The sequence below is a fragment of the Chiloscyllium plagiosum genome, chromosome 35 (assembly GCF_004010195.1).
Source record: "Chiloscyllium plagiosum isolate BGI_BamShark_2017 chromosome 35, ASM401019v2, whole genome shotgun sequence".
Lineage (NCBI taxonomy): Eukaryota > Metazoa > Chordata > Chondrichthyes > Orectolobiformes > Hemiscylliidae > Chiloscyllium > Chiloscyllium plagiosum.
In genome coordinates this window covers 6,703,998-6,720,206 of record NC_057744.1, presented here as the reverse complement: position 1 = coordinate 6,720,206, position 16,209 = coordinate 6,703,998, and the positions used below count along the sequence as shown (strand labels likewise).

The 16,209-nt window shown below is 41.6% G+C and overlaps 1 protein-coding gene across 3 annotated transcripts in view; it reads right to left on the bottom strand.

Moving 5' to 3' along the window:
• abcg4a (ATP-binding cassette, sub-family G (WHITE), member 4a) overlaps positions 1-16,209 on the bottom strand; it is a 144,014-nt gene that overhangs the window by 97,733 nt on the left and 30,072 nt on the right. For 2 of the 3 annotated variants that reach the window (XM_043676571.1, XM_043676573.1), the window contains exon 2: positions 5,327-5,570. In XM_043676571.1, the coding sequence (XP_043532506.1) occupies positions 5,327-5,570 (244 nt within the window). The remainder of the gene's footprint in view (positions 1-5,326; positions 5,571-16,209) is intronic. The other variant, XM_043676572.1, reaches the window with a different exon arrangement.

The window sequence follows — 16,209 nt, the reverse complement described above, 5'->3', positions numbered from 1 at the left end:
GGAGCACCCGGAGGAAACCCACGCAGACACGGGGAGAATGTGCAAACTCCACACAGTCAGTCGCCTGAGGCGGGAATTGAACCCGGGTCTCTGGCACTGCGAGGCATCAGTGCTAACCACTGTGCCACCGTGCCACCCACTTAGTGTCCCTGGAGTCAACAGTACAGGTAAATGGGCTTTAGTTGAACCTGCTATCTGAAGGATGGCCCTTCTGACAGTGTGCAGGAGTGCCTCAGTATTCCTGATGAAGGGTTTTTGCCTGATATGTTGATTTTCCTGCTCCTCAGATGCTGCTTGACCTGCTGTGCTTTTCCAGCAACACACCAACCTTGACTAAATCTCTAGCATCTGCAGTACCCACTTTCGCCTAGGAGTGCATCAGTAACCCACTGTGGATAATGAACTGAACCTCCTGGCTTCTGACTTTGGTGAGGGTTTTTGGGTGGAGGGGAAAGAGTGATACTTGGAAAGAAAAGCCATTTTTATAATTACCAAAGGACTTCAATTCCACGCATGAATCTTTCCATGATTAATTTCTGTCAGGCTGAAATCACAGTGTAATTATAACCTCCAGCAAGTAGCTGCACCCTTGTGTTTAGTAAGATACCTAGAAATCCAACAGGAGAACACCAATTAGTCTCTCAAGCCTCTCCTGTTACTCAATGTGACCATGATTGAACACAATCTGTCTCCACCTAACTTCTCTTATTCTTCTAACCTCTCAAAAATACAGGCCCCAATCTCCCGTCATGGGGCAGCTGGGTCATTCCAGGAACATGTGTGAAGAACCACCAATGCATACTTTCTGTGGCCCTTCCACATTGGACCTTTGCCCTATGTTCCTCCATAATTTTCATTAACATAGAAGTAGCAATCTTTGTTTTAAGCCCACTGGGACTTTATCCGACCCCGATCCGCAATCTTCTCCAGCCTTAACTTCACACTTGTAGGCCTTTGGTCTTACCACTCAAGCCCCTTGCATTACTCTCCACTCCTCTCTGCTTCACTTCGGGTGCAAGAACTTCCAACTCTCTTACGTAATGTTTCCAATCAGAAGGAACGCTTCACACCAGACTTTTCCCGAAGGTGCTGCTACTTTAGGCAGCAACATTGTACTGAGAATTGCAAATAAGTGGAGTACTCCCCACTTTCCTGGATGGGTGCAGATCTAACAACACACAGGAAGCTCAACACTATCCAGAACAAAACAGCCTGCTTGGTTGCCACTTCATCCATAAACTTTCACTCCCTCCAGCAATGTTCTATAGCAGCAGTGTGCACCATCTGCAAGATGTACTGCAGAAATTTACCAGGGTTCCTCAGACAGTACCCTCCAAACCTGTGACCACTTCCATCGAGAAGCACAAGGGCAGCACATACTTAGGAACTTGTCCACCCCTCCAAAAAGTTCCCCTCCAAACTACTCACCATCCAGACTTGGAAATATATCAGTATTCCTGGATTAACATCCTGGAATTTCCTTCCTAAGGCATTGTGTCTACCTTCATCAAATGGACTGCAGTGGTACAGGAAGTGGATGTGTTGGTGTTAGACTAGGATGGACAAAGTCAAAACTCCTGGTGTCGTGCGATTTCTAAAGGCAGTTCACCACCACCTTCTCAATGGCAACTATGCATCAGCAATAAACGCTGGTCCAGCCAGCGATACCCACACCCTATTATTGAAAAACTAAAGTAATAAAATAAATGGTGATTTGATCCCTTCTCTCAGTTGTGGAGCTGGTAGATTGTGTCACAATCAGCTCAGGATTCTTTCACCCGGTTATCAAATACTTCCGCACGCCTTGGTAAAAGATGGTTGAGGATCAAAAAAGATGTACAACAAGGCATTACCCTTTGAAACAACCTGAGGTTTCAGGCCTTTCTCCTTCCAACAAAAGCATGACTTCACAGAGGGGATCAATAGAAATTTGTGCTGGTTTTGCAAAAACAAAACAAGTTCAGATTACAAATCACAACGGCACAAAATTACTGAGTTTGGCTGCCTGTCCTTTCACTTACACTACAGTGAATGTGGCAAAGACAGTGTAGCTCACTCATTTTATGTTCACTCTAAGAATCACTTACTAATGTTCTCAGACCTTGGAGCTAGACATTATACACTCAGCCAGAACAGACTGCGTAACATGTGTTTTCTAGTCAGTGGATACCTATTTTCCTGTTTTAATAGCAGCAGGGATTTTCTCAAATTCTACACTCCGTAGGAAAAGACAATTATCAGACAATGTCACTTGGCTAAAGATCCATAATGGTCCTCAACTCTGTGAAGACCAAAGATTGGCATCAGGTTAATATTCTGAGTGTGAAAACTTCACGACTAGATAAGATCTCAGTCACTCTGTGCTAGAAAAATGGCTGGATGTATTTTCTTTTTAGGTCCTACAACTGTATTTTTCTAATATAAAGACAAAGCCACACAGGAATAGAAGACAGCATAGTCAACGAGTCAACTAAGCTAGCCCAAGGCCAACCATAAATCAAGCAAAGGCAGCACTCATGGAAAGACAAGGTTGTACATTCAGAAATCACAAAATATAACGACGGCATGTTATTAAGCTGATCTTAGTTCACCTCCCTAGAAAGATCCTAATATCTTTAATTTAAAACATTCTAATTTTTCCATAAAAGATTCCCTGGGTTTCCACCTTCAATGCTCTTCCTAAAAGTTCATTTCATATGTGCTTTGCTTACAGAAGAATGTCCTAATCAAAGGCAGATAGGCCTTCAGGAGATAGCAGACAGAAAGCTGTGGCAGAAAATAAGTCAGATTAAGTTGTAGCTAAACTATACAGTGCTCTGTTTAAACCTCACCGCTTTAAGTGATGGAAGCACTATAGAGAAAAGTTCAAAGACTTGTCCATTATATCCAAAGTCTCTGCAATTGGACATGAGTGGAGCAACCTGGTCTTTTCAGTCAAGAAAGAAACTTCCCAAGCTTTGATCTTCCATGAGATAATTATTGGAATGGAAAAGCAAATTTGGTTATTTGTTGAATAAAATAAAGGGGACATGGATTGAAACTAGTGAAGACTAGTGAAGAAAAATAAGTTAAATTTAAAAAAAAACAGCAATATGTTCAGAGATGGTATTACACATCTCTGGAACAGGTGGGATTTGAAACCAGGTCTCTCAGTCTGGGGTAGGGACACTACCACTACAACACAAAAGGGCTCCAATTTGCCTCTTTTTAAAAATTGATCTATTTTTCTAACCAAATTGTGTCATAACATCGCTGGAGCAGGTGGGACTTGAACCCAGGGCTCCTGGTTCAGGGGTAGGGTCCCTACCACTGTAACACAATCTACCTCTGAGATCATAGCACTCATTCAATTCAGCTACCTGAATATCCTAACCTCTATCACTCCACTTTTGGCAGCTGCGTGTTCAGCTGCCAAGACCCGACACTCTAGGCCTACCTTCTTAAACCACTCCACCTCTTTCTTCTGCAGCATTCCCCACTGTCACTGTCTAATATCCCCTTATGTGTCACATCAACCATTGCCATTCAGCATTATTCATGGAGCCTGTGCGTTTTTCCCCCACTCTTTGTGCAGAACTTTACACTCACCTGAAGTAAATTCCATTTGCCCACTTTAAAAAAAATTTTATCCAATGCATTCCATACTTCCTTAGCTACATCCTCCAAGACCTCGGTCCTTCCTGGTTTGGTATCAGTTGTCCAATTTGTTCGGTTTAAACTTTAGACAGCTGTTTGACATTATGAAATGGCACATTCCAATATAAATATACCCATCTCTCTGTGTAATGAAGTCACAGAATCAAGAATCCCTACAATGTGGAAGCAGGCCATTCAGCCCATCAAGCCTGCAGCGACCCTCTAAATAACATCGCACCCAGACACATCCCTATAAACCTGCATTTTTGCCAAGGCTAACCCACCCATCCCTGGACACCATGGCCAAAATTACCCAACCTGCACATCTTTAGACTGCAGGAGGAAACCTACGCAAATATCAGGAGAACATGCAAACTCCACACAGTCACCTGGAATCAAACCCAAGTCCCCGGCACTGTGAGGCAGCAGTGCTAACCACTGAGCCACTGTACCACCCGAGTCAGTGCAGTGTCTTCAGTCAGTCAGCTATGTGGATGTGATGTACAGTAACACCAGCAAGCACCGTCCCTAGAATGTGTGTGTAAGCATGTGATATCAAAGCCATGCAAAATAGTGATGTTAATAAACTTCAAGACATCTGTGTCGACAAAAATCCAACTCTGTGACATAGGTTACATGGACTAACATTTGGAAAACCTCAAAGTCCATCATTTGATCCATCCTCTCCAATACAGGTGATTTATGGAAATTAGTGTCAATAGTAGTTCTATTACTGATCCATGCAAACACCACTCCGTATTCCCCAAACACCCCAATCCTCTTCATATTCCAACATAATTTCTTGTGTGAATTTGTTGATTTCTATCCTTAAAACAATTCTTATTCAATCCTTGGGTTTACCCTAAATTTCAACAGTTTGAGTTCACAATAATAGCCTTTGATGTACAATGTTTCCCAGCTCATTGAACTCATCACTTCAAAAAAGAATCATGTAGTTGACCAGACAGGATCCTTTACTTCTGAGTATTAGCCTCAAGAAATTCTGCATTAAAAGCAATGCATTAATTGACTGTGGATTAAACAATGGATTATGGTGGATTATGTGTTTAAGAAAGGTAGCACTTTCCCCCCCTTTCAATGAGATTAATTGAATCTAGTTACAGCTTTACCTACTAATTAGACCTGGGTCATTCAGGGGTGATGTCAGGGTGCACTTTTCACAAAAGAAAGTGAAGCTTAAATTCACTCTTCCCAAAACCTGTTTGTTCTATTTTCATTTGTGGGTTGTGGGTGTCATAGAGTCATAAAGTCGAGACTGGCTAGGTCAGCATTTATTGCCTATCCCTGTTGACGTTAGGAAAGCAGACTATTTCGAAACTGAGATTCAAGCAGTTTCTCAGGCAAGGGATCTCTGGACCAAGTCAGGCACACAGAGTTAAAATTTCATGTCGAGTCACCATAGTCCCATTGGTCTGCTTTTTCGTTAGAGAGAGAGACAACTGATAGCGAGTTTAACCTGAATGGTCATTGAACCTCACACAAGGGATGAGGTTGTGAGAAGGTGAGACCTTCATGGTGAGTTTAGCATGTGAGGGAAGTGAATGGATCAACCAAGATCTTCCTGAAAGTAGAACTGGGGGCTGAATGATCTCTACCTGTTCCATGAACTCTGGAACAAAAACAGACACAAGTGTGTTACAAACGAACAAAGAAGCAAAACAAATCTTACCCCTACCTCTTTTCTTCCAGCAAGACCCCTCGCTGACGGAGTAGGAGAGGTCATTGAACTCTATGTCCACCGCTGGGCGTTTGGGCAGATGGGAGAATCGCTGTGCCTCAGTGATGTGGTTCTCCACCTTCTTGAGGTGTGTGGTGAGGAGAGGTGCATCCTGGGAGGCGCCATTGCAAACCGCATCTTCCAAAGCGATTGACACACAACCAGGATCGACTGGCTTTTCAGCCATCACTCCACGCTGTAAGACAAGAGACAGGCAAGGTCAATCAGGGTGGATGACTGAGTTGTTGGATTTGCTCCAAAGTATTTCTTGCATTCCCCATGAAAGATAGAAATAAGATGGTTAAATGAATGCCAGTCTTAACTCAATGGAAACACTCTCACCTGATCATTTACTTAACTGCTGTATGTGGAAGCTTGCTGTGCACAGGTTGCTATCTGTATTTCCTATATTACAAACAGCGACCACACTTTAAGAGTACAGTAATGACAGTAAAACTCTTGGAGATCTCCTGAGAATGTCAATTCTAGATTAGCCATGAGTTCAATTAATGACTGGTCTGGCACAAAGGATTGAAGGCTCTACTTCTGTTTCCATATGGAAGGTGCTACAAGTCTTTTTTAACTCACCAACAGGCTATGGTTGATACACATCTGTGGAATTTAAAATATTTACACGGTTAGTACATACCTTGGTCAACATAAGTACTTCACAGCTCATTTCTGATGTTGGAACCAATGCTGGATTTGTTCAGCGTTATTATTATTAGTGTCACTTAACTAATTCTGGACATGGTTATCCACAATTCTTATATTTGTTCATGGGACGTGTACACCACTGGCTGGGCCAGCCTGTATTGCCCATCTCGAATTGCCCTTAGAGTAGGTGGTGGCAAGCTGCCTTCTTGAAACATTGCAGTCCTTGGGGTGTAGGTACACCCAGAGTGCTGTTCGGAGCAGAGTTCCAGGATATCGACTCAGCAACACTGAAGGAACAGGCAACCTAGTTCCAGCTCAGGCTTGCGTGTGGTGTGTGTGAAGGGGACATGGTGAAATGAGAACTGCAAATTATGATACAAATGTGACTCGAGTATTGGCTAATGACCCCACTGTGGATATGTGATGTCATCTTGTGGAGTAATGGGCATTCTCATCTCAACTAATATGGTGCCAAGAAGATACAATCATCTGCAGGATGACTGAAACCTGACTGAAATAATGCTGGCCCAGTACACAGTACCTAACGGCCAAACTAGTTTGCTTTAGTTGGTAACACATGCACCTTTATCAGAGGATTCCAGGCTCAAGTCTCCCTCCAGAACTCAGTGGAGCTTCTGTTTTGGTACAGAAAGGGTTACAACGTTAGGTGGTAAATCACAGAATCCTTACAGTGCAGAAAGAGGCCGTTTAGCTCATCGAGTCTTCACCAACCCTCCAAACAGCATCCCACCCAGACCTACCCTATCCCCACATTTACCATTGCTAATTCACCTAACCTAACATAACCTGCACATCTTTGGACTGTGGGAGTAAACCTGAGCACCCAGAGGAAACCCACACACTCAGGGGAGAACTTGCAAACTCCACACAGACGGACACCCAGGGCTGAAATCAAACCCAGGTCCCTGGTGCTGTGAGACAACAGTGCTAACCATTGTGCCACCCTTATACACAAATGCTATGTAGAAACTGTCCTGCCTATCTTTCTATTTAACAACAGTTTGTTAATGCAATGTACATGAAACGCTTTGGGATGCTGTCAAAGATATAGTTTTTCCCTTATATCCAGTAGAGCTCTTAGGCACAACTGAACTTTTCTTCCTCTCCATCAGCTGTGTCTTTGTTTCAATCTACTAACCACCACCAGTAAATCACCTATATGTCAATGATATAGTCAGCAACTGTATTTATGCAAGCCATTGTTAAAACATTACTTTCAATTCATCCTCATTGTATAAAATTACTGAAAGGGTTATCTCCATTTCTGATTCACTCATAACTAAATGACTTCTTAATTTGGATTCTTCAATGCCCTACATTTATTGAACTGAGGATTTATAACAGCCAATCTCATAGAGTCATACAGATGTACAGCATGGAAACAGACCCTTTAGTCCAACCCGTCAATGCTGACCAGATATCCCAACCCAATCTAGTTCCATCTGCCAGCACCCGGCCCATATCCCTCCAAACCCTTCCTATTCATATACCCATCCAAATGCCTCTTAAATGTTGCAATTGTATCAGCCTCCACTACGTCCTCCGTCAGCTCATTCCATACACGTACCACCCTCTGCGTGAAAACGTTGCCCCTTAGGTCTCTTTTATATCTTTCCCCTCTCACCCTAAACCTATGCCCTCTAGTTCTGGACTCCCCGACCCCAGGGAAAGGACTTTGTCTATTTATCCTATCCATGCCCTCATAATTTATTGGTCACTATTAACATTGAAAGACCGAGAATCAAAGATCTCAATCCCTAAATTTGCAGTTAACACCAACTTGGACAAAATTGTTGGGGGATGAGGGAGGAATAGTAACCATCAATAAAATATTATACAATTCTTGTTGCCATCTTAAAGTTAGAGACACTAGTGAGGGTGCAGAGAAGATTTTCAAGGATGACACCAGAAATGTATGAGAATATCACAGGAGGTCTTGCAGACTGGTTGTTTCTGGTCTTGTTGCTTGAGAAATAACTAAGGTATGACTAAACAGAGGTACACAAAGTGACGAAAAGTTTCATTGGAGTGGATACAGAGAAAACGTTCCCGCCACTGAGGAAATAGTACAACCAGAGGCTATCATTTTCAAGATAGTCACTAAGAAATCCAATAGGAAATTCAGATGAACCATCCTGACCCAAACAATGGTGAGAATTTGAAACCAGGTAGGAGTTGAGGTGAACAGTACAGATATAGTTAAGGAGCAGTTGATTGGCATAAATGAGGGAGGAGGCTATACAGCATTACAATAATTGGTTTGGATGAATTAGATGGAGGAGGCTTTGGTGGAGATCATGCCAGCATTGACTGGTTGGGCTGAATAGCCTGCTTGAATTCAGTGCATCCTATCCATCCTTACGCAATTGCCTGATTCCATCCAGAAACAATGCAGCTTTTCAGAATGTAAGCAATTATGTATAAAATGCGAGTCCTGGTTAGGCATTTTCTGCTGGTCTTGTCTATGCTGACTTAGTAAACAAATGATTAAGTTGGCATTGTTACAAAGACTTGGGTATTTTAGTCTGGAGCTTAAAGAGCTTCTGAACATACCGTGAAAGCATTTATCCCAGTTCAGCTAAACTATAATCAAAGATAATAAAGGACTAATGTACTCATGTTTGGGGTGTATTTTATCTGAATAAACTCTCAGCATAGCTGTGTTGGAGGCTTTTCATATAGGTTTTACAGTCATATAGAACTGGAGCTGGAGTAGGTTATTCAGCCATTCAATAAGACCATGGCTGGTCTATTTGCATTTTGAATTCTACATCCCCATCTAACCCAATAAACACTCACCCCCTTATAAAATGACATCTCCACAGGAAATGACATCACCAACCCAAAGAAACCCAAACATATAAATAGAAAGCAGGAATTATCAGCAGTGCTTTGCCTGAAGCCCACTGAAGATGTTAACTAGTATGATGATGAAACATCTAGAAATGAACCTTACAGCTCAGCGAGCAAACCTACATCCAGAACCTCAACTTGAGCTACGAATCTTCTCAAAACTCACTAATGTCTGCTACTGTCTTAAAATATTCAATGAGTCTACTTCCATCACCTTCAGAGGCAGAGAACTCCAAAATAAAAATGTCTCCACATCTCTGTCCTAAATGGGTGACTCCCAATTTTAAAACAGTGCCCCCTGGTTTTGGATGCATCCACCTGAAGAGTCATCCTCTCCACGTCTACCGTGTGAAGACCATTCAGGGTCTTGAATACTTCACTCAAGTTACCCCTCACTCTTCACAACTCCAGTGAAAACAAGCTTGTTTAAAGAGGCCCACTCATTTCAATCTAGCAAACCTCCTCTGAACCACCTCCAGTGTAGTTACATTCCTCCCTAAACAAGGAGACTAAAACTCTATGTGGTATTTGAGATGTGGTCTCTCCAATTCTCTATAAAACTGAAGCACAACATCATCTTTTCATAAAAAGGACTGCATCTGACATGTTTGACTTGTAAAAAGTAATGTTTTGTGACTCATGTACTAAAACATTGAAATCCTTCCATAACCTGGAATTCTACAGTCATTGTCTATTTAAGTAATATTTTTAATGCTTTTTGATTTTTCCTACCAAAGTGAATAACTTCACATTTTCCCTCATTACACTCCATCTGCCAGATTTTTTCCCACTCACTCAAACTATCTACATTCATCAGCAACCTTATTATACCTTCTTCACAACATCCTTATCTTTGTGCTGTCTGTGAGTTGAGCTACCACACCTTCATTCCTTCTCATCTGGGTTATTGATGTAAGTTTTTAAAAACGTTGAGGCTCCAGAACAGACATCTGCAGGAGTCCACTTGTCAAATCCTGCCAGTCAGCCAAAGACCCGTTTATATATAGTCTCTTTTCTCTACTGGACAACCAATCTTTTGTCTATCCCACACAATGAGCTTTCATGTTCTAAAAGGAAACGTACCAATCATCTTTTCAAATTCAACTCAAATAACATCATGCAATTGGGATACATTGGCAGTTTAGTAAGGTCTAGATGTGAGTATGAATAAAACTGTGGCAGAATGGTTTTGTTTAATATCATCCATGAAGTTGTTATACAGTTACATTGCAAACAAATATAAATCACTTATTTTATGATGCTGTTGCATTCAAAGAGCAATGTATCTTAACTAGTCTTGGTGCAGGAGCTATTGCAATCTCTGCTAATAATTTGCCATATAGAACAAAAGTTGAAATACATGTTAAAACAAACTCCTGCAACATTGCAAATTTGGAATCAAGACCAAGTATTCTCTTTAGGTGCTTAAAAATGTGTTGCTGGAAAAGCGCAGCAGGTCAGGCAGCATCAAAGGAACAGGAGAATCGACGTTTCGGGCATAAGCCCTTCTTCAGGAATGCCTGAAGGGCTAATGCCCGAATCGTCAATTTTCCAGCAACACATTTTTAAGCTCTGATCTCCAGCATCTGCAGTCCTCACTTTCTCCTATTCTCTTTAGGTGGTCAAGCTATGGAGTAGGGGAGAATTGGATGAGGTCATCCTGATCCCCATTTAAAAAAAAAAGGCGTTGCAGGCTTTCTTTGTAGATAACAGGCTGCCTGGTCTGACTAGTCCATGCTAATGTAATTCCTCAATGGGAATCTCCTTCCATCATTTTTTACTAATCCTAACATTATATCTTTTCTCCCTCATGCATTTATGCAGCTTCCAGACCTAAACTATCGAAAGGCATGAGTTCTAATTCCACCCTTGGAACTGGGAAACTTAAATTCTATGAATTGAATAAATCAGGGACAAAAAGTTACCATCAGTAATGGTGATATTAAACCATGGCATTGTTGTAAAAACTAAATCTATTTCATGAATTTCCCTTAAGTAAAGTACTCTACTGTCCTCTCTCTTGGCCTGTATATGATTTCTGATCCATGCTGCCCTCTCAAATGGCCTATCAAGCCATTCAGTTGTGTTCACAAAGAAGGCTCATCAGGGAGGTTCAAGTCAGTAGTTGGGGGAATTTGAGTTCAATTAAAATCTGAAATAAGTGTCTAATGACAACTATGAAACCATTGTTGGAAAAACCCATCTGGTTCACTATTGTCCTTTATGGAAGGAAACTGCTGCTTTACTACCTGACTACGAACTAACATCAATGCTGTTGACCCTTAACTGTCTTCTGGGTAACAAGGGATGGGCACTAAATGCTAGCCTACCCAGTGATGCCCATATCCAAATGAATTAACTCAATAAAGGTTACAGAAATTTAGGTATTGATTGATAGGTTCTGTGGTCCCAAATATACTACTTGATGCTACTTCTATGTTCTATGTTCTATGCTGCTATGTCACATGGCAAATTGTGTTTCCCAGCAAATTGTGTTTCCTAGATTAGTGAACAGAATACATTGTCGTGTCAGTGACTCAAAAATGACCTTATTCCAGAACTGAAAGTTTGCATTTTTGCTTAAGAGAAAACAAGACTGAAGCCCAAAAGAACTTACTGCCAAAAGTTCCACTTCATTGGAAAGGTATCTTCAAGAGGAAACCTCTGGTGATGCAGAGAAAGCTGAAATAGGACTTTCAGATCTTCTAAAGCAGCAGCACGAGACCACTGTCATGACCACCAGCCACGTAGTCAGTAAGTTCTAGATTAATATAGTTTGTGTACTTCCCTTTCTTTTGGTCATGATTCAAGTTGTAGCAGACCAGAGTCAAGCATTTTGTATAAACAGGTTAAAGGTTAATTTATTACAAGTCTGACTGAAGGTTCCTTTGGTTAAAAAAAAGTAAGAATCTATGACTGTCAGTAACCGTCCTACACTGAACCCAAAATGTTCTTCATCAAAAGCAAGGCAAAGATCCACATACATTCTTGTTCAAAATAGATGACCAGAAATTGAGCTTGGATTAGACTTTTACAGGGGTTTTAATCACTGTCTTGTCTCGCTCATCTAATGCAGCATTGATCAGGAATTAAACTTGGAGAGGTCAAAGCCTTTTTCACTTTGTACCTTACCTTCAGGCAGGGAACAGAGGGATTCCTTTAGAATAACATCATGGTCAGCACAGACATGGTGGGCCGAAGGGCCTGCTCCTGTGCTGTGCTGTACTGTTCTCTGATAATGAGATAAGTTGTTGACAAGAAATTAATCCAGTTTTTCAGGATTAAAATAAGCACCAATAAGATGAAAGAAAATCTTATGAAATGAAAATCCCAATGGATCTCTGTGGGAGACAGTTGGGGCCCATTGCTCAAGTTCCTCATTGCTGAAGCAAAGTAGTTAATGCTTGAAGTCAGACCCAGTGGCTGTGTTGGCTTCTGTAGTTGCATGCTTGGTCTTTTCTTGCGCAGGAAGACTAGGAGGTCTTTGGAAGAAGAGAAGATTCCTTCTTCATTGGTTCCGTACTTCTAGCATTTTCAAATTCAACAGAACAGTGTATGATTTCAGTCTAATTTTTTTCTTTGTCCTCCTATGGTTAAAAAAAACTCTGCTCTCGAAGGGTAGTTCTTACACACTTCTCCTTGGAATTTTGCACACTGGTTATTCTTAGGCAGGTGTCCATATACAGCTCAACATGGTGACATGTTAATTTTGAGGATGGGCAACATAAAGGTATTAATTATGTTGAGTCTCTTTACAATTCAAGCCATCTGCTGTTGCTCTCAAAAGTTAGAATTCTCCCACCTCCATTTGCCTGTCAGATACTGAAGCAATCGCTATCCATATCCACCAATACTTGAACATCATCCAAGCTTGGGCTGATAAGTGATAAGTAACATTGCTGTCACACAAGTACCAGGCAATGACCATCTAATAAGAGACATTTCTAACCGGCATCCCTTGACATGCGATGGTATTAGCATTGCTGAACTCCCATTATCAACATACTGGAGGTTACTACTGACCAGAAATTGAACTTGACTAGTCAAACAAATACAATGAGTGCAACAGCAGGTCAAACACTGGCATAGTTTTGACGAGTAAATACCTCCAGTCTCCCCAATGCCTGTCTACCTTCCATAAGGCACAACTAAGGATTGTAATAGAATACTTTCCACTTTCCTGAATTGGTAGCTCCAAAAACATTCAAAACATTTGAGAACACTCAGAGCAAAGCTCCATCCACCACAATCAACATTCACCAATGATGCATAGTGCTAACAGTATACATCATCTGCAGTGACTCACCCATGCATCTTTAAAAGCACTTTCCATATGTGTGACCTCTTCCGCTAAGGATAACAAGGTCTGCAGATGTATCGTATTACCACCACCACCTGCATGCTTCCCTCCCAGTCATATATTATCCTGATTTAGAACGACATCACTGTTCCTACACTCACTCAGGCAAAACTCCTGAAGCATCCTGCCTAACAGCACTGTGGGTGTCCCTATGCCCCAAAGTCTGCAGCAGTTCGAGGAGGCCAGTTTCTCAAGGTCAATGAAGGAATGTTGGCTGAGCAATGCCCACTCCCTAGGAATGAATGAAAACAAACTCCTGATTTTCAACCCATCCAGGCACTACTTTCTGTTAGAGCTTGTAGCTGTACAATCAGATGACTTCCAGCTACTTTGAGTTTGGTTAGAGTCACATTAGCTCTTTACAAAAGAATTCCATTACCATGACCCCTTTGTTCATGACGCTGCAGTTTCAGAATTCATTAAAAAGATCGTGGTTAAACATTTGTCAGGAAGAAGACAATCAATAGCTGGAAACCAGTCATAGGAAGGACAACTGACACTAGGACTTGTTTCATTAGATGAAAAGGCAGTAACACTGCTGCATTAGAATGAGACCAAGAGGGCCTAAGAGCCTTCATTTTACAAATGTATTTTATGATCATTTATGTGCCCCGTCTTCATTCATTTATTTTCTTGCTTTTCTGCAGTATTCCCAGTCTGTTTTTTTAATAATCACTACAGTACCCCTTGCTCCCATTGCTTGTGGGATTGACATCTTCTGGTGATAGTTCAGCACAAGACGGCCATTCAAGGGACAACCAAAAACTTGCCTTCTGCGCCAACTCATTCGTCCCCAAGCCCCGAAACAGTCAAAATTCTTCTCTTTTCACAAAACAACAGCCACACGCAACTTCTGCTCGGTTCCATCTAATTCCTACAATGCATTCTCCACTTAGGTTTCTTAATATGCAGAGTTGCATTTCCCTATTGAGGAGTTTGTAAAGATGAATGAAACAAGAACGATTTTGCTCCCAGTGATGATTAAGAGATTCCCTTTGGGAAGACACCCTGGAGAGAAATTAGCAAACACAGTCACTTCCTTAAAGAAAGCAGCTCCCATAAGCATTGATGATTCCTTCCTAATAATTTGATATTTCTTTTCCAGATGTAAATTAATGCTTCACCTCATTAATTTTATTCTGAATTCCATAGGCCACCATATCTGGCAAAGATATTGATTGGGAAAGAATACTATAACAGGAAACAAAAAAACCTGGAAGAACTGTGAATGCTGGAAATCAGAAAGAAAACAGGAATTGCTAGAAATCTCAGCAGGTCTGGCAGCATCCGTGGAGAGAAAGCAGAGTTAATGTTTCGGGTTGACTGACCCTTCTTCAGAACTGAAACATTGATTGTGCTTTCTCTCCGCAGATGCTATCAGACCTGCTGAGCTTTTCCAGCAATTTTTGTTTTTGTTAACTACTGTTGTCAGGCATCAATAACTGAAAACATTTTTTTTCAAAATCCATTCTTGAGCACTGCTGGCAAGACCAACACTTAATTCCCATCTCCAATTGCTCTTGAGAAGGTGGTAGTAATGAGTCCTGACTTTGGACATTAGTCCGTGTTATAAAGTGAAGGACAACACACAATGTTTTCTATTGCAATTTGAAAAGTGATGAAGGTCAATCACTTACCTGTGGATCTGAAATAAGAAGTTGGCTGGACCAAGAACAGATGGGAGATTTTTTTTCCCCCTGAAGAACTGGTTGGGTTTTATCAACAATCCTGTGGTTTAGTGATTATTAATGAGACTGGCATTTAATTGTGGACTTGTTAATTGCCCCACTTGCTACGTTGGATTTAAACTCACTGCTGTGAGAGTACATGCAGCAGAACCAGGAAAGTCACCATCACTTTAAGGTGACAACTATGTCCCATAAATTAATTTTAAAAATTAAAAATTTTGAAAAGAATCGATTTCCGCAGTGCAGTCTTGCTAGAAGTTGGAAATAGTATCTCATTAACGACTGAGTTTTTTGAAGAGGTGACAAAGAAGATTGATGAAGTTAAAGCTTTAGACCTGAGCTGTATGGACTTCTGCAAAGTGTTCGACAAGGTTCTGCATGGTAAATTGGTTCGTAAGGTTAGATCACATGGGATCCAGGGGGAGCTACTCACTGGACAAAACATTAGCTTAGAGGTAGGACACAGAGCATGGTGATAGAGGGTTGCTTTCTGGACTGAAGGCCTATGACCAGCAGTGTGCTGCAAGGACAGGTGCTGGGTTGATTGCTCTTTGTCATGTACATAAATGATTAGGATGTGAATATAGGAGGTATAGTCAGTAAGTTTGCAGATGACATCAAAATCAGTGGTGTGGTAGACAGTGAAGACGATCATCTCAGAGTACAATAGGACCTGATTAGATTAGATCCCCTACAGCATGGCAACAGGTCCTTCGGCCCAAGTCCACACCAACCCTCCGAACAGTAATCCACCCAGACCCTATATTTACCCTTGATGAATGCACCTAACACTATGGGTAATTTAGCATGGCCAATTCACCTGGCTTGCACATCTTTGGATTGTGGGAGGAAACCAGAGCACCCAGAGGAAGACACGGGGAGAATGTGCAAACTCCACACAGGCAGTTAAACCCGGATGCCTGGAGCTGTGAGGCAGCAGTGCTAACCACTGAGCCACCATGCCACCCCACCTGAATCAGATGGGCCAATGGACTGAGGTGTGGCAGATGGAGTTTAATTGAGATAAATGTGAGGTGTTGCATTTTGGAAAGGTAAAACAGGGCAAGACTTATAAACTCAATGGTAGGGCCCTGGAGGGTGTTGCTGAACAACGAGACCTAGGAGTGCAGGTGCATTGTTCTTGAAAATTGAGTCACAAGTAGACACGGGGGGGAAACAGCATTTGGCACACTTGCCTTCATTTGTCAGAACATTTAAGAGTTAAGCTGTCATGTTCGACCATACAGGACACTAGT